Source organism: Nuphar pumila, chromosome 10, assembly GCF_984573655.1.
Source record: "Nuphar pumila chromosome 10, dmNupPumi1.hap1.1, whole genome shotgun sequence".
Lineage (NCBI taxonomy): Eukaryota > Viridiplantae > Streptophyta > Magnoliopsida > Nymphaeales > Nymphaeaceae > Nuphar > Nuphar pumila.
Window position 1 is genome coordinate 104,682,729 of NC_143258.1, and position 20,200 is coordinate 104,702,928.

Sequence of the window (20,200 nt, forward strand, 5' to 3'; positions counted from 1 at the left end):
GTTCAACCATGCGATAAAAAAAAATGCCAGAGGATAAATTTTCCAAGGGGGGAACAGTACTTTTAAGGAGATTTACTCCTCAGAAAGAAGGAAAGCGGAAAGCAGTGTTTGATATGCATGAGAGACCCATCTGAAAATAATGGAACAAAACAAGTGGGGCAACTTTTTTACCACCCCATCAAACAGGCCCTCTAAAAGAGAAGGGACTTGAAAGTTGCACCCCTACACGAACTGGGAAGCAAAATGAGGCACTCCTGGATCAGTTCCTGCTTGGCGTATAAAGAGTTTGTTCAATCTCATAAATAAACTCGGCAAACAAACGAGCGTTTGAATCAACTTGACTCATACACAGGCTCGCTAGATAGCAATAAATATATTTTATAACAAATGGTTAAAGTGCTTAGCTTGCAAACAAGTTCAGAGTTTCAGATCCTATTACTTCCAGCTTCAAACAACGTTTTTTCTTTTTTGTAATCGAGCCGGCCTGAGCTCTCAAGAGGAATGGAATTCAGATCCTATTACCTATTACTTCCCCGTTTGAAACAATGCATCTTTGTTAAAAACAAGCAAGCTTGAACTGGCTCACCATAAGCACAAGCTCAGTTTGAACACTTCAAGCTCGGCTCATTCAGGCCTAAATTTCATCAGCCCATTGTGATGCATGCACGCAAGACTCTCAACCATAGCAACTAGGTTCAGACCTATACCTTGAATGGCCCCATCCAACAGACTTCTTGTGGCACAATTTTGAAAGACTACGCCAACTTAGCACCCTTAGAGGGATCCTGTACCGCACATGCCCAACATAAACCTACCAACGTGGTCAATAAGATCAAGTGGGCCATCGAAATTTTCCATGCTTTAACCGTTCCCTTGCCTTGATCATAAAGACCTATATCATAGGGATATTCCAGTTCACCCTCAAGTCGTATCCTCTTATTATCCTCAATGGGAAAATCCGTGACTATCTTTGTTTGTTTATTATTTCTGAAAGACCATCTTTAACAGAAGAGTTGAGTAAGCAAAACCAGTATAAAGCTCATGAGCTTGGTTTCGGTCCCTTGGTCCCCCCAAACAAAGAGAAGACCTACGCCCATTTGTTATGGCCTAAGCACCGAGCAACCTGGTTTGCTTTGATCATTTTTTGAAATACTAGAGGCTGTATGTTTGTTTCACAAGGAACTATCTACCGGAAACCCACACAGGCATGACATAAAAGATTGAGGGCATTGCTAACATGAAAGAAGGAACATGAATCATTCATACATACATACAATGAGAGAACCGATGAGGGAACAAACAAAGAGCACCATCACCATCAGTCCCTCAGCAGTAGAACATAACTTTCTTCACATTCTCCTTGAGTGCCGGCAATGGCCGGACACCAGTCGAACGCCCATTCCGGGTTGATGCTGAACTCCGACCTCCTGGCATTGAGCAATTCTCTGATGCATCAGGTTCCATGTAAAACCTCGCTCGAAATGCAGCAAGGTGGGCGTAGTACGCAGGGGGCACTGCATTTCACACAAACAATGATAAGAAATATGTAATTTCCTTATAAGCAAGTTGAGGCCATACCATACTCAACTCCAAGCAGACCTCTAAGAGGTTTGGACAACCAAGAAAAGAGTCCTCTAGGACTCGTGCAGTCAGAGACATTTTTGGGTCTACAAGCTCAGGCCAGAGCAAGATGCAAGCCTGCTCTTTGTCCAAATGAGGATTGACTCTACCCGAAAAAAACTGAGAGTGCGCTGACGTTAACTTACCTACAGAGACAGAGCGGGTGCATCTAGCATACCTGCAAAAGATGTAACAATTATAACTATAATAGGTGATTTCAGCAAGGCCTAAGCTCAAGCATCAGCTTTGCACACCGATATTTATATTGTGAACATTGTTTTTCTTGCATTTTTATCAGAAAAATCTTTGCAAGAATAAACAAGTTAACATACAAGGAAAATAAACAAAAATATTAGATAGTGCACGAAAAATAAAACTGCTATTTTAATGATATTATGCACATTCAAATATCGTGATAAAGTTGTGATGGTTTCATCTAAACCATAATAACATGATACTTTGAAAATATCGCAATTTATTGGACCATTCTAAACAGCAAATAAAATGGCACTTTTTTTGCGATAGATATTTTCACAAATATCACTGATATTTGTTTCACTGCACACAACCACAAGTGAAGGTACTTTGCTGACATTTGATAGATGCCCATGTGGACTTACGAAAATGAACACCAGAAAAGCCTTACAGAGAGTGACAGTTATTTACTTGTATGAAAAGAATTGTTAAAAACTTGATCACCCCAGTTTTTAACCAAGAACAAAAAACAATCAGAAACTCCAAAAGATGATCTTAGAAGTATATATGTGTAACTCCAACAATTCAAGTATCAGTGTAGTTGTATGGTGGCTACTTTTTCTAGTAGAGACATGACCTACTTGAATAGCTGAATTCTGACTAGTGCCAACTACACACTACACACACACATGCATGCATGCACACATGCTGGCTAGGAAAATGCATGCATTTTATTGCACTTACGTATAGCACAGGTTGTTGGTCAATGTCTGCATCCCATCGGCTGTAAAATTGTTCTCATCCCATAAAACATGGTAATGAGCAGGCCGACTCGTGCCCTGTAACATACAGAGATAAACTAGATCAGCATAGTAAACCAAGATGGAATCTGCAGTTATAGAAGATCATAGAGAGCCTAAATGCAATAGCTGATGGATATCCACTTTTCTTATTACATACCAGCCGTAGTGAACTAATGTTACCATTTACTTACCTGTATCCCAGCATGACTACAGAGGTAGAAATCAAACTCAGTGGGATGGCAAATTTTAGAATCCACCACAGTGCCTAGAAATTAACAATCAAAGATTTCAGTCAAATTGGTGCATGTAGTAAATGCACAGACCGGATCAGGCTAAACCTGGGATATACAGCGACACACAACAACATGCAGTCATGCACTGGCAGACCATTATGCGCTCATATGGGAATAGTACATACTTCATTTTGGAATCTTTTGGTATCAAGGAATAATCACTTTCAGAGTAATATTTTGACCTTTCTTATTCAATATCAACACAACTACAAGATGACTTGTGTCTGCAAACAAATGCACAGGTATAGTATGCACTGTAGTCACAAATATCGGTCTTGGCTATATCTCGGCAAGGTAAACCTCGTAATAATATAGGTTTATTTGATAAATCTCAGGAAAATCTCAGCACTTAAAAAAAATTAAAAATTAAAAAAAAGGCAGAAATAAGTAACAAAAGAATGTGTAGATAATAAAATACACAGATATAACATATAATAAAAGAAATAAGTAAAAACTATAAAAGAAAGAAGGAAAACATATTGAAGATATACAAAAGAAATAAAAAAGTAAAAGTATTTGAAAATATCATGGTATTATTGAGATATTCTCGTGATAACATTGCAATAATTTTAACTGTTAAAATATTGTGTGATATTTTACCTTTTTAAAACATTTTTCCAAAAAAAAGATTTATAAGGACCATATTTTTAGTTTATCAGTGATATCTGTAACTATGGTATGCACCATTTAAAGCTTCAACAAAAAAAGCTCACCTGGAAGAATGTTGCCACTCTTATCTGTGCTTCCTCTCTCTTTATGGTTGCTGGCAAATAGCCGTGTATGATGCCGCTTTTGAACCACAACAAAGGTCACTGGTGGTTGATAATTTGGTTCCAAGGAGGCACAGGCCTGTACAATCAAATTTTAACAATTCTTCAAACACAACGGGGAAAATGAAAAAGAGAGAGAGAACCTAAAAGCATATCTAATTGAACAGAAAAAGTCTGCTCACCTTCCTGATTGCATCTAACTCATACAGTAACACCTGATAGAATTGTCCTTCACTCACACCATCCCTGGTTGCAACATAGTACAAATTAATCCTAGCAACCTTCAAAGTATATTCCTCCAAAACATAATCAAAGATCAAATAAAAAAAGTCTCCAGTTTTAAATAATGTTATCAAAGCTCCATCTTAGTACAAAAGGCCTAGGCAGCACAAATATAATCACAGGTAGCCAGTCTACTTACTGCTCACACATAAAGGGCAGTGATAAAGACCAGAAAACAATTGTGGAAAATCAATCTGCCTATGTAGGTTAGTACCCTCAGCCAGTGGAAACAGATCGGAGTAGTAAATGTGTGCATCCCATATGGTTGACCCAAGCCAGTTCCGAGCTAGGAGGTGAAATGAGACTTGGCATCCAGTGGGCAGTTGACTATGAAACTATTATTAAAAATGGTTTGTGTGTGTGCATGCTTGAGTGCATGTGCGTGTATGTGTGTTTTCATGATAGTTAGTACGTTTGATAGCCAATACAGGTGAAATTTATCATGGTGCACATTGCGATTGATGCCATGAAATGGACTAGTCTTGTATGCCACGTTTATGCCAGGTTTCATGGATCAGAACATCAAAGAGATAAAATGATAAGATGTCCATTACAAAGGGCACGAGGTATAAGGTAGTTCAAATGAACAACTTGCATATATAGAAACATGTAGGTGTTTATTGCAATGAAGAGTTACTGACAGACCTGTAGAATATAATTCTCAAAGGCTTCTGGCCGGTTGCCTTTCTAAATGAAATCAAGAGGTCCCTGAAAATTCAAACATTAACTAGAAAGCAATTAATTAGCATTTCAGGAAAAAAAAATAAAGAACTTTTACACAATCAAGAAAAAACTACCTACAATTTCAATGTAAAATGGTTGATTAATTTGACATAGAATCAGAAAAAATTTGCATACCGAATCATGCCGCCACTAACTGTGCCACGGGCTGGGTCATGCCATGTCTTGTACAAATCCTGTATAAGCTCCTGTCTATGAGCTTGGGCACAAACCAGCCCAGCATACTTTGTAACTTCTGGCCAGTCTTGAGAAGCTACGACCTGTAACAAGAATTGGATTGCTTAAAAACAACATACTAGAAGAATAATGCATAGATGAGAGAGAGAGATGCCATACTTACAGCTGCAATTGATGGACTAGAATCTTCCCCTGTCTCTGGGTGGGTCACATCTGCTCCAAATATTATAGTGGGTATATCACTAACCAAAGGTATTCTCCAGCTAATAGCATCCAAAAGGACTGTGTTTCTTCCTCCCATCTACAAGAAAACATACAAAAAGATAGTGTATATCTATAGTTAGATCATATAGAAGGTTATAAACTCATGTGTACCATGACAGTGAAAAAAAAACACTGCAGCTTCTGAACTCAGGTTTCTAATGGCCATAAGATAGAGCCAGGGTTGATCTGGGCTCATCTGTGCCAAGTGGAACTTGCTCCACCCCAAGTTGGCCATTGTTCACGTACACAAGTAATTCACTGAAACAGCCTTCAGTAATTCAACAAGGATAACATTCTCTTACTTTGACATTAATTTTCAACGAGACATTGGCCAGATACTGCTTGCTAACTTTAAACACGTGCTTTGTGAGACAGCACTGAGATATTAAGCCTAGATCAGTTTCACATATTCGTTTGAGATCACCTGCAAAATGACCAACATGTTTTCATCTTTTTATCATCTGAGTTAGGTCGTATGCATCAACCTGGAGTACCAAGAAGTGCAAGTAGGAAAGGAAGAACATTTACCATACAAAGAGCCATTGTTATCAGGCAATATGGCTAAGAGGAGTTCCAACTCCTTCCCCTTTTTGTTCATAGACGCATTATATACATGTTTAAGGGCCTTCTGTACTTGATCAGGTCTGGCCACATATATCGGAATAACAGGTTCGGGATTAAACTCCTACAATAAAAGGAACAAGAAAAACTTCATTACAATTACATTTTACACAACAAATTTAGCTCTAAAATGCTGAGCAATGAGAAAACTTGAGAATCATATCCCACAAGCTTGGGTCCAGGTGGCAGCCATCCAGTTGTAAAGACTTGTATGAAACATACAAGAAGCAGGGATTTTCAACCAACCCACAAGTCCACAACCATGTCCAAATGGAATTGCATAAGTGCCATGGTTCATTGATGGCTTTTCACACACTAAGCAGTCCATAAGACAGGACATTAACATAAAAGTAAACCTTCAGAGCTACCATGGTCCCCAAAATTGATCAAGTTACCATGCCAGACACTTGACACATTTGTGCCAACTCATTACAAAAACTTCGCGCTACACTCTCCTGAACACTCCGTGAAAAGTTGATACATGCCCAATGGCTGACTTTGCTTCCATTGATCATTTTCTGGTATGAAAGAGAAATAAGGGTAAATGTTATGAGACACATCACTTTATGACTAGCTTACAAGATACCATGACTGAATAATGAAAGAAGGAAAATAAAAGAGAATAGGAAAAAGACATTAACCTTGTTCATCATATTCCACTGACCAATCTGAGGCAAACAGTCTTTCTCTTTTCCAGTCTCATGATACTTCAGCTGGAAAACATGCAAAGCAAAACAAATGATTTAAGTCTAACAAGTCATGTTCTACACTGAAGATTTCAGGTTATCAACATTAACCATATCGTTATGAATGAGAAGAAATTACCCAAGGTGCAGGCAAAATCCGGGCCTCAACAGAAGCAAGCTTTTCACTGATTTTGATGCCAAATTCCTTTGCATACGGATCTTGGTCATATGCATTGTGGTGGACAGTCTGTATATGCATATGTAAATTTATTTTTAAAAAAATGAAAATTTTGAAACTACTTGCAGTTGCGAAAAGGGCTAAGTGACCTATTGCAAATTTTTCCATGTTAGACACCATTTATGCTTGACTAATTAAACAGACAATGCATATAACAAGATAGGTTCTTAAAAATTACAGACCTGCAAAATATCTGTTTCTCGTTCCTTTGGTCTCTGGCATGTAACTTTGAGGAGAGCTGTAATCTGCTTCTCATTCAGTCTTTTGGAATATCGCTGGCCCTCCACAATTTTGCATGCCTAACCATTCACGTTTCACAGTCATCAATTAAAGATAAATGGATCAAAAGAACCAAGAAACTAAGCATCAACTTCTTTGCACCTCCATTGGCAAATAATTAGCCTTCTTTTGATTTCCTACTTGAAGGCAAGGAAGCTGTGTGTGTTGGATGGTGAAACCATACATCTCTTGAAAGTATTCAACTACTGATTTCATGGTTGATTGGTCATCAACTGGAAACCTGTTGGACATGACAAATGAATGTAACATTTACCCCTTGAGACTTGATACTTGGATCTCTTCAGTACATCGACACTAGTTCAGCTATGGAAATACGTATAGTTAAAACACAAAAAAAAACAAATATACTGCATCTTTCATACACAAGTTCCCTAGTTGGTTGTGATGTCAACCCAGAGATTCGGTACTTCCTTCTCAGGTTTCCTCTATGTGTGACTTCAACTTTGACACCTCTCAATGCCTTCTTGATCTGATGATTTTTCAGATAAAGGATGTCCATATCAATAAAAGCTACAACAGAATGATAAAACAGGTGAGAGAACCAGTTAATACCTTAACACGGTCTGAATCAGACAATGGTCTTGACAGAACATCCTTGTTCAAAATTTGAGCTACAAAGTCAATGACTGGAAGCGGTTCTATAAATGCTGTCGAGGACATGTCTACACAAGTTTTCACCATGCAAAATACAATCTCAGAAACAGGATGAAAGACATTTCCAAGGTTAATGTCAATTTACAACATAAATCCCTCATCACTTGACCTACCAATATTTAGAGAGAGACCCATCTGAGTAGGCCTTATACTTTGATAAAAGCCACACCATGACTCCAAGCCTTCACCAAGCCGTTGTGGCCTTCGAATATCAGGGGAATAAAATGATCTGCCCACAGGGCAATACCTGAAGAAAAATGCAACCAAAAAGTGAAAAAACTCACAAACAGAAATAAAAGAACTCTTCACCAGATGCGAATTCTCAGACACAGAAAACTAGAACAAAACTCACTTTTAAAAAGTCGCACCTTTGGGTTGATAATTCTCTAAGGACAATGTCGAGGACTTGAAGAGCTTCTTGTGGAGCCTCAGCTCGTCTACCAGCCAAGAACTCACCCAAATGGTGCAAGTCAGCTCTAGCAACAAACTTTATTGCAACCTTGAATTCCCTCTCTCTTCTGAAGAATAACTTGAAGAGTCAGCCAAATCTTGTTTAAGGCACCCTAATATGTATAAACACATCATTTCTACTCCAACAGCAGTACCTTATATATAATTCATCTATAAAAGAGTTTTAGACATCCTGTATTTCTGTTTTTTTCTACTATGTATAGTGCATGTAATTCAAGAATGGCTTTTACCAGCAAGACCCAAGTGAAATTTTACTCAAAGATCCTAAATTTGTCTCTGTTTTGCATCTCTCTCAATACATGGCGTTTAAAGAAGCATCAAAACATGTATATATGGGAAGTACTTGAAAAATTAAAACAGGGAGTGCCCGACACGGAGAAATCCTTACTTGGGACCATGAAACCCATCTTCTTCATCCACAAGTTTAACAATGAATTCTTTTGAAGTGAAAGGAAGTACTCCAGCCGTGTACAGACTCTTTCTTCCATCATAAGCAGGCAACCTCATCCCCAAATCTGATTCCCTGTATAGTTTCACTAGCTCTGCCATGATAGCCCTGTTCACACTTCTAGACACTACTTCAGGAGTTATAATGACCTACAAGCAAGAGATAGAATGGTTAGGTAAAACAAAAAAGAAAACTATCATCCACAACAAAACCCACAAGAAACGCTCCCTTTGTTCACAAGTAACTTCACCAACACTGTATTCTGCTACAGTGAAGAGGGATAAAACACAAGTGAAGGAAAGTGCCACCATGTTACACTGTTTAACTAAAAATACAGTAAACAGATGAAAAATGTTTTGTCTTACATCATACTGGTTCAAGTCCTTCTGAGGAAGCTCAGCAAGGAAATGGTTGGCTTTCACCATGCACTTCACCCCAGCTTGTCCATAACCAGGCCTAGCAGGGAACCTGAGAGCCTTACTAGAAGCAGGAGGCCCCAATTCCATGCTAACCACATCATCTCCATTGCTGGTGTGAATTTCTGTTTCCGGGACTCCGGCAGGGCCTTTGACGGAAACTGGCGGCTTTATGCTGCAGATTCTGCCCTCCGGGCGAGGAAATATGTCACCTTGAACTGGTTTTCCCTTGGTTCTAGGCCTTCTTTTGCCTCTGCCATTTTGAAGGGGTTCATGGGGAGGACCCTTTTTAGCTTGGGGGGGGTTTGATGGGCTTTGAACATGGTTTTTTATAACTACATGATACTCGGCGTTTTCTTTCATTTGGCCTAGAGGCATGATGAGTGAATGAAGATGGCAACACAAAGAGGGAGTAACTCCAGACTTTGGAAACAATAAATGTTGTCACCAAAAATACCAAAAGTATATATCTCAAACTCAGTTCAGTCCATCTGTAAAAGAGTAACAAGAATAGTACTGTCACAAAGGAGAGAAAAGGGAGTAAAGAAAGAAAGGAAATCCTATAAGGAACTGCAATGCAAGAACTGCAGAAAAGGAAAAAAGAACAACATACCAAGAATTTTCTCACCCAAGGGAAAAAAACAACATAAGCAATAGCAGCACACTTCTTTTCTTCACTCTTCCTACAGCACAAAATCAGCATGTCAAACATGCACGTGGTAGAACCAACACAAACAAAAACAGTTTCATCCTAAATTCAGACCACCAGAGAGAGAGCTTGAAAGAAATTCGAAACTATTCATTGACCCTCATCACCACTCATTCTCCATCCTCCCAAAGAGAACCAGAACACCCCACAATAAGAGAAGAAATCATGAGAAAGGGAACGTCTCCAAGATAGCTCACAACCAGTTTCACTACTTCACACCCTCTCTAACAGAAGACCATCCTTCATTAACAGGGAGAATCACAGTAACAGAGAAAACTACACTCACAAAACCAGACTCAACTCATTCTTCCACTCTGTGAGAGAGAGAGAAAGAGAGATGAAAAGACCAAGAGTACTTGGTTTCTTTCTCAGTTTGAAAAACCAAGTTGGGGGTTGGATGCAGTAGTGTTAGCGTGGGATGAAACGAAGGCCATCAGTAATGTTAGGAAGAGGAGAGATTTATAGAGAGAGAAAGAGGCCCATCGATCTATTTTACTGGAAAAACTAATATATATATATATATATAGAGAGAGAGAGAGAGAGAGAGACTCTGTAACTTTATCACGTGTAGGATGTAGCGTAAAGCAAGTGCTTTTTAGGATGAAAGTGAAGGCCTCAAGATATGGGTGGGCGTTTCTGCCCTTTCCTGACTGCGCAGCCTTGGATGCATAAAAAGTAATAAGGGAGGTGACACGCCAATCATGCACAGAAGAAGAATAATTCGAAGTTGCAGAGTTGACAGATAATTCAATAAGAATAATAATACCACCATCCATCCCCAACATCCGCTCTCTCTAGTATTTATTCTATTATATCTCTTTCTTTAGATGTGTATATTTCTCTTTCTTCTCTCTCTAGACTGTAGACCCTTTCTGTCTCTCTATATTTGAATACAGGGGAACCACTTGCCAGCCACAAGGCTGGGTATAGCATTGATTGCGGGGTTTCCTCCCCCTCTCTATATACAGGGTATATAGCATTGCCTTCTCTCTCCATATATATCCTTTTCTTAGCCACAAGACTGACTGAGCATAGGTTCTCTCTCTTTCTCTCTCAGAGCCTCGGTTAAATGGATCTGGATCTAAGATGCTAGGGTTTTAGTGTAGTGTGGGCCCAAGTATAAAGCCTGGTGATTCCATTGATGAGTTTGTTGGTGGATGAACATTTTGCACGCTGGGTGGTCTCCTAAGAAAATGTGTAAACAATTGATTGCGTTTTAGCAGAATTACTGACTTGCCCATAGTGACCCTCCATTCATATCCATCCATAGGGAAAAGGAAATGGTGTACTTTACGTGGATATTATTTGGATTTGTCCCTTTCTTTAAATTACTAAGACGTGTATACATTGTTGGTTAAGGACAAGAGACCCCCTAAGTTTTGCAAATCCTTGGTGCAAAGTTTTTTGTTGGCTTCTGTATTATCTTTTGTCAATTGGATCACTTGGAAAAGCTAGAAGAGAACTTCTATATCCATGAATTGCATTTGTTGGAAATACTCACTTGTTTCTTAGCCAAATATGGAATATCCTATTCTCAAACGGGGACAATCTCATAGAAGAACTAGATTTTTGACCTTGCACTGTTACAAAAATGCCCTACACATTTACAAGTATGGTGTGCCCTTCACCCATTTAGGGATCATGCTACTTGCCAAATGGAATGAAGAACCCGACAATTTGCTGAATTTATGACAGAGAAAGCAAATGTGCATTCTCTTCTCAACTTGGATGTTATAGAGCCGAATGGTACAACCGACTCTTTCACTCCTTGGTATCATACACTCCAGAACATCCAGAAAATTGTAAACCTTTTGGTTTTGATGGTGAACTTCCATTGAACTCTATGCCATTTTGTCAAATATTATGTCGTATCATGTAGCCATAATTGGTTCTTTTGCTTTCAGTAGTGTTCTATTAAAATCATTGAACTCATTGTGGTATAATAGTAACATAGGCATTACAATGGCCACTCTCAATCAAGAGCAAGATGATTTCAAATCCACAATGTACATTTACACTTGAATAGAATTTCCAAAGCAGACCTGCATCTTGTGGTTTAGACAAGGTATAAATTTTCAAAGAAATTTTTTATGGATGTTTACTATTTTGTGGTCTTGGCCTGCCATGCTTACTATTTTGTGGATGCTTCCCTTCAACTCCCAAGGTGCCTCCTACTTTCCTTGCAAAGGGGTGCCCACATGAAAATTCGAACTCGAGGTAGAGTAGACCTTCCTTTCCATGAGTCAGAGACCATGTGGTCGACCCTTGAGGTGTCATTCCCAAAACAAAATTGTTTCTAATGGTTTGGGCAAAGCATACATTTCAAGTAATTTTAGCTCTCAGACTAGAACAAGCATGGCTAGTTAAACCATTGGTAGGTTTAGCATAGGGAGTCAAGTAGGGCTAAAACTCAATCATTTGAATACACTAATAATTAGGAAGTTGTCATGCCCAGCTATATCAAACCTGCATTTATGTGTAAGATATAATATATGTACATTTTTGCTAGATCTATTGTTGACATGATAAACTCTCTCTCTCTCTCTCTGTATATTATATATCATAATTGGCAAATTAGAGACTGGAGTCCGTCGCCCAACCCTTGACTCACGAGTCAGCGGGTGACTCGGTAACTCGGACGAGTTTAGACTATGCATTTTCTAGTGTTAAAGATATGAGAAAATCAAAATTTATATTGTATAATTACTAAATTTAGCACATGACATCAATAACTGAGCTATATAGATATTCAACTAGTATTTATGATTTAAAAATACATAATTCTTTATAACAAAAATTCTTTTACGAGAATTATGCATTAAAATCACAAAATGCATGAAAAAACACATAAGAGGCATGTGGACTAGCAGTCCTGAATCCGTGACCCAGCTGGGGTTCGATCTGGGTTGACTCGGGCAATTCTCGAGTCGACTTGCTGGGTTTGCCAATTATATATATATATATATATATATATATATATATATATATATATATATATATATATATATATATATATATATATATATATATATATATATATATATTATGTGCACGTGTACTAAAGAAAAAACCCCATCACAGTTCACAAATTGCTAGGCCTAGCATGACCCTTAAGGTCCTCCCTGATCAGTGGGGATTTCACCTAGCTTTAACCTTTTGGCAAGGATGTCCATTTTAGGTTTCGAACTCCTAATATATTCTGTCAGCTTAGCCACATTCTAAAGTGACCTCTATTAGATGAGCAGAGCCTATATATATATATATATATATATATATATATATATATATATATATATATATATATATATAGAGAGAGAGAGAGAGAGAGAGAGAGAGAGAGAGAGAGAGTAATGGGTCGGTGCTAAACCGCATGCTAAATAGTTCTTTCTGGCTTTATTCATTTTATTTTTAAATTCTGACCATAAAGATGTGATCTATGTACTTGATTTTATAGGGATCACATGGGTGGGTTTTTATAAAGTTCAAAAAATCAACGTCCAAAATCTTTGTAAATTTTCAAGGCTCCAAACATCAATTTTTTCACCGAAAACACATGATCCAAGTGTGAATTCTTAGTAAATTGAACATGCCCAACACATTTATAGGTGCGGAACCATATAAAAAGCAACGAAGAAGCTGAAAACCCCATTTAGCATGTGGTTTAGCACGGACCCATATATATATATATATATATATATATATATATATATATATATATATATATATATATATATATATATATAGAGAGAGAGAGAGAGAGATAGATAGATAGATACAATATGGTCTATTGTGGTGCATTCTTGATTTACATGTATGTATCTCCAAAAGTGAAAACTAGTCTTTTGTTTGCACTTGGGGTAGTAATTTTTTTCATGCACGAGGGTTCAACCCAATTTGATCTTTTAGGCCATTTTCTAGCTATGCTAATCTTCATGAACAGTGAGTAGCTGATTTTCACCATGTTTAACATTTAAGCCATGACATATTATCCATTATCGGATCTATTAGCCTAGTAATTAAACAAACTAATCTTAACATATCTAGAGTATTTGATTTATTTTTCTGGCTTAAACCACTATGATGGTTTAAAACCTTATTAGATTTCACATACACACAAACACACAGACGCGTTTGTGACAGATTAATGTTTTGTCAAGTTGATAGTACTGTAATGTTTCATTTGCTTAACCTAACCAATGAGTTTAGCAAGAAACACACTTTTCATCAAGTCATTTTTCAGCCCCAAGGGCTTTGGTTCAGTAGGAGCTTTGGCCACTGGACGGGTGGTCAGGGTTCCATTCTTATAAGCTTCAGCCCCTGGCATTAATGAGAGCATGGCCTTGCTCAGCCGAAGCTGGGCAACTCGCTAGGGGCAAGGGGTTCAACACAAGTTTACACCATCGGGACAGCGAACATAAGTAGGGCAGGCTTAGCCAGCACGATTAGGCCTCTATTTTGAGGGTGGCTTTCTTGTCCTTCATGGAAAAAAATCAAGTCATTTCCCTATACAATATAATTTCATTGATTATCGAATTTTAGCGCATTAGATTATCAAGTTTTAAAGCTCTTGAAATACCTACTTACATTTAACAGTCACATTATTCAAAACATGTTTTATGCTAACCAAACCATTATAGACCACGTATGAGCTGGATTTGTAAATCATTAAAACATCATACTAGATAAGATATTCAATCAAGTCACTATATATATACGAAAAATAATCATAGACAAAAATGACATGTTTTAAAAAATGCCCTACAATTTACCAAATTCATCAGATGGACAATTTTGCAGGTTCATAATTCTTTTAAGACCTTTTTACCCTTCTCATGTGCGAACCTCACGAATTTCACAATACTCATACGAATTTCTTCAAAAATCTGCAGAACAACCTCGGTGCTCATATCTATATCTTAGTCATCCAACATTAAAAACCTACATTTTTGTAATAATTGGAAAGCTTAAACACAAATCTTGAACTTTTTTGTTTTGAGTTAGAACCGAAAACCTCTTCAGGGTTCTTATTTTTGAGATCCAAAACTAGATTAAAAATTTGTTATGAAGACTGTTACAATTGAACAATTTCTGTTTCAGAAGGCATTTCTTTTCAACCCGATCATCAGATCAATGTGATCTTGATGGCATTTAAAAATTAATGCCTTGATATTTTCTCAAATTCTTGCACATGAAGCCAAAAAATAACATACAATCACCAATATAAGCATAGTTGTGCCTGTTCATCTCCTATTTTAGGAACGTTCTCAAGGTTGTATCTCAGTACCTATTTATCATTTTTAGCGAATAAAATATCGTTAGAAAGATATTTTCATCTAGAATTTTTATTCTTTTTGTGTTTTTTTGATTCCTTCATTTTTTGGGTAAAAAATCAGAGACAAAATGAAGTACCATCAATGAAGTATTGTTGATTCGTGTTTTGCCGAAATAGTTGTCGAAAACAAAACGTCACATTTAATGCGGTAGTAATTTCGCACGCTGAAAAAAAATTGCATCACCACATGTGAAACTTTATAAATTTTGCAAACATTTCAAGAATTTAGCAAACTTTTTAGGAATTTCACAAGCAACAACTTGAAACTCTTGAGGAACTTCACAAGTAGTTTCACGATTTTTGTACTATAGATGCAAAAATCATGAAGAATTTTACACCCCCATGCGAAATTCATAATTTTTCATGGGAGTTGTGAAATTCTCCATGAATTTCTCATGGGGGTTGAATTTTTTTTTTCTTGCAAAATTTCTTATTTGCCTCCATCATTTACAAGAGATTCGTCAAAAATTTGTTGAAGAAGGGCCAAAATTCAGGGTTTATGAAAATAGAACATATAGATAAAAAAAAGAGTTAAGAAATAAAACATCATTTTTTCACTAAATAAAGTCACTCATACATTGCATTCATTTCACTCTTTCACAAAATGAAGTCACTCATATATTGCATTCATTCTATTCTTTTAGAAAATAAAGTCGCTGATGCATTGCATTCATTTCATTTTTTTACAAAATAAAGCCGTTCATAGATTGCATAGGGAGAAAACATCATCATTGTCTAACACACCGTAGGGGCTTTCATAATTCATTAGAGCGGAGGCACCACATCAATTCTACATCATCATCTTGCACATTCTCTATGATGAAAATGGATTTTCAGCTGATCAACTTTTGCACTCATGAATAACTCTCATACTTTTGGTTTCCCATACCATAAGATCTCACCGCTGATGCTTTTATTGGAAAAACTCACTATTGATAAAGTATTGCCAATCTTTTCACCACCGATGCTTTTATCAAAAACACTCATCGTCGATGAAGTACCATCGATCTTCTCACCTCTGAAGCTTTTATCGAAAAAACTCATAGTCGATAAAATACCGCCTATTCTTTTAGGATTTTACACTATTGTGGAACTGTTGTCAATGATCCACCCATGATGAGGGATTTTTGCGAAGCTGAAATGTCACTTGAATATCGTCAAAATATCGTCGAAAGGATTGATGACCAAAAGAACCCTAAGGTTGCAAAAATAGGGTATCTACATGCAAATAAGAGTTTGATAAACGAAACATCATTTACATAGATAAAAATTTTGCAATACCAATGCGATACTCTTGAAAATTTTGTAATATAGGATTCTCATAACTTTTTAATAATTTCGTAATACTTCATGCGATATTCCTTAGAAATTTCACAAGGTAAAAGATTTTCACATTAATTTTTGAAATATCGCAATATCAATTGTGATTTTGTTGACGAGTTTTGCAACTCCATCAATTTTTAGCGTTGTTACCTATGAAAACAAAAAATTAGCAGCTGCGAGGGGTAAAAGGGTTAAAAAAATTTAAAAAAGTGAAGAATTGTTCATTTGGTAGATTTGGCAAATTATGAGGCTTTTCATAAAACACGTTAAATTTGTCATAGTATGATCATTTTTTGATATATATATAGAGAGAGATTGATTCCTCCTGCCATTCGTACGATCTAGACAATACGTCTTGCAAATCAAGCCTTACAAATGTGTTCATCATGTTTTATCTGCTAGGAATTACTCATCTTTTTTTATTAAAAATATAGTTTTATGAGTTTTAAAATTTATAAAAATTTTGAGTCGTTGATTTTTAAAACCTTACAAAAACCCGCTAACATGTCATATATGGATGATCCAAAAGTCAATTCAAACCATGTAGGTCACTTTTTTTAAGGTCAAATTCAAACCATGTAGATCACAATTCTCTCCTACCTAGGTAGAAGGAATCAATCATTATACATATATATAATCGAGCAAACAAGACAACAAACAATGCGCTCTAAGTCTCGCTAAAATGTCTTTTAGCACCACCAAGGTGGCATCCCATGTGGTAAGTGGGGTCTAGTGCCAAGCTGAAGGCCTAGGTTCAAATCCCTATGTCACATGGGGCTTGAGAGATATTTGGTAAGGGTCTGCCTAACCCCAGCTTTTCAAAAAAAAAAAAAAGACTTTTAGCGACCACTGCTAAAGGCTCTTGGGTCACTTTCGTTAGATGTTTCACACGTCTTCATATATATATATATCTATATATATATATATATATATAGAGAGAGAGAGAGAGAGAGATTAGTTCCTCCTAACTGTAAATAAAGTGTGAAAATTGTACATAAAGTGTGAATAATACTGATTTTTAATGTTCCAAGTAAGTTTGATAAATATGACCCTATAGATGTGTTCAACATGATCTATTTGCTAGAAATTGATTGTTGGATCAAGCTTTTTTGTCTAAAAAATATGATTTTATGTGCTTTAAAATTTATAAAAATCCTAAGCCATTGATTTTGAATCCTTATAAAAACTTAATAGCATGTCATAATCAAATGCTTGTAAAACTTATTCCTACTAAACAAAATGTACATCACATCTATAAGGTTAGATTTTAAAAAGCTATAAAAAATAAAATAATATAAAACATTTAGATTGTTCACAAGCTCTTGCCCATTAGGAGGAACCAATCACGCTACAATGATAGTAATGATAAAATGGCCCAGACCTAATAGAAGCTTTAGCTTTTCAAATTTCATGAACTTTTTTTTGTTGATAAGACCTTATATTTATAAGCATTATTTAATAGAAAACAAGTTTTGGATTATGTGATTATAGCACACATGTAAGTATTTTAAGACCTTTAAAAATCAGTAGTTCACAATGTATCAAAAAACAATATTTTTATGTTAAAAAATACATAATCCAATGAATGATTCTTATCAAATAAATTATGTTGAGTACATTCATTAAGAATGATACAACGAATAACTATCAAAACAATCTTTCACTATGAGTTCTGACTAGGTGATTCCTTATTTATGAGGGTACTAAATACACACACACATATATATATATATATATATATATATATATATATATATATATATATATAGAGAGAGAGAGAGAGAGAGAGAGAGAGAGAGCTAAGCCAAGTACAAACCACCAAAACCACCTTCATGTAGAAGTGTTTGTTTTTTTTGTAAATCTGACTATATGGATGTGATCTTCATGGTTGAAAAACCTAGAAACCAACCCTTAGTTAAAAAATTTTAATACATAATAAGATTTTATAATATTATGCTAAAAACAATGGATTAAAATTGTTTAAAATTTTTGAAATTACAAAAAATCTATTTATGCATAAATTTTTTTTGAATCAAGGGTTCCAAATCATGGAGATTGCGTATGCAAATTTGCAAAAATAACACTTCCAATACTTATATATATATGAAGGTGGTTCATATATATAGGGAGAGAAGAGAGAGATGACATACATTTGGAGGATCGCATGGTAATTTGGATGGAAAGCTTATTTGTCCTTGACCTAGGCCTTGTTGATGTGCATATACCAAGTAAAAGGAATGTTGGAGAAAAAGGAGTCTACGGTTTCTGAGAAAAAGTAGCGATGCATACGGCTTAGTGGAACTGTGGAAACAAGAAAAGGAGAAGAAAAATATCACGTTGGTCCCATTGATGATGGGCAGCCCCGGCACACGTGCCACTTCGTTATGGGCCTTTTATTTATTTATATTCCCTCTCCCCAATAAAAAGAAAAAGAAAAAGAAAAAAAAAATCACTGCCCATTTTTTTTCCCTTGGGGGGTTAAAGTCGATGCACGCGTGGAATGGGAGGATTCTTGTTTTTTAGGATTAATTTGCTAATTTAGGTTTCCATATTAGTCAAAAAAGTAGAAAAATCTATGTTTGGCACGTGTGTATACGGCACTCCATTGGTTCAAAATGTGTACGTTGGGGGGAGGTGAATTTAATTGGTAAAGGAAATCCCTGTGGATGGAGGGTCTGGTCCGTGTCACCACCGAGACTGCACCCCTTGTCCTGTTGCATGAGTTCCAGCTTTTCCTCTTTTTTGACCAGAGTAACAAAGTTGGCTCTTTTCTGCTTTGGTATTGTCTGGCAGGTTCCGTTAGTGTACGTCACCTTGTGTTGGGACGTTGTAAGTTCGAATTCCAATGGTATACGATTGTATAACAGGTAGGAGTATGCCTAACTCCAGCTTTCTATGTCAAAAAAAAAATAAAAAAATGGACTCACGAGTATGTGGGTCCCACACCCAGTTAGACTTGTGTAGATTTGGTCTGGTGAGCTAACGCCGCAGGGACGTGCCATTTTCATTTCCGTATCATAGAGGGCACGAGACAAGCACGCCATATATGACAAATGTAAGCATTATCTTGTAATTTTTTGCTGATTTTTTTAAATAGTTTTCCACTATTTCTTTAACAATCAATAGGTTTTTATATATTAAATATTAATTTTTTTAAAAAACTGTGAATTCACGTCATAATTAATACTATATCGAATCCTGGTTGGTGTCTGTGTGACATATATCGGTCCTGATCCTCCTTGGCTTTGGTCTAGTTTGGGTAGCTGGTCTAGTAGTTTGTTGGGTACAGTCTAGCCCATTTGGTTGAGTCAACCCAGCCTTTACATATATAAGTCTTTGCAAACTTGAACCCATGGTTGCCTCTACTAGGCCGGATTCCTGGAGCTTTATCCAATCTAGATCCTAATATGATATGTCAAGGATATTGAAAGCTTAAAATCCAAATTAACACTTAAGTCGGCAAAACAAAATCAAATAATTTGTTAAAATGTGGCAAAATAAGTATGGGTTCATAAGGTTACCCGTCAGTGGGATCCTGTGTCTAGCTGAAGCCCCAGGATCGAATCTGGCTGGCACATGGGGGCTGGGCTGCTGTTGCTTTATTACGGTTGGGGCAGGTAATTAAGGTTGAGTTTAAAATGTGAAAAAACCTACAAATTGAAGAAGTGATTGGAAAATGATAAGAGGAAAGAGAAAAATGGTAAGAAAGTGAGAAGAAATCGATTTGGTAAGCTAAGGAGGAAACGAGTTCTCTGCAACTTCATCTTTTTTCAAAATGCTTTCAAAGTGCACAGAAATTCGACAATTTTTTATTTTTTTTACCAAATGGGGCTCCGGTTGTCTGGCAGGAGCAGTTA

At 36.6% G+C, this 20,200-nt stretch overlaps 1 protein-coding gene across 1 annotated transcript; it reads right to left on the reverse strand.

Annotated features, from left to right (window-relative positions):
• Positions 1–1,208: 1,208 nt before the first annotated feature.
• On the reverse strand, positions 1,209–9,694 carry LOC149827748 (protein argonaute 10-like). Its single transcript, XM_090018236.1, has 23 exons — positions 9,593–9,694; positions 8,929–9,470; positions 8,504–8,712; positions 8,013–8,162; positions 7,758–7,891; positions 7,543–7,652; positions 7,353–7,459; positions 7,072–7,210; positions 6,873–6,989; positions 6,592–6,699; positions 6,408–6,479; positions 6,162–6,284; positions 5,674–5,830; positions 5,448–5,569; positions 5,045–5,182; positions 4,822–4,964; positions 4,609–4,671; positions 3,864–3,927; positions 3,625–3,760; positions 2,810–2,883; positions 2,560–2,654; positions 1,767–1,798; positions 1,209–1,514 (listed from the first exon to the last, which is right to left on the reverse strand). Exons 2-23 carry the CDS (start codon positions 9,355–9,357, stop codon positions 1,327–1,329), a joined length of 2,910 nt encoding a protein of 969 aa, XP_089874362.1. The 5' UTR covers positions 9,358–9,470; positions 9,593–9,694; the 3' UTR covers positions 1,209–1,326.
• Between the last annotated feature and the right edge of the window lie 10,506 nt (positions 9,695–20,200).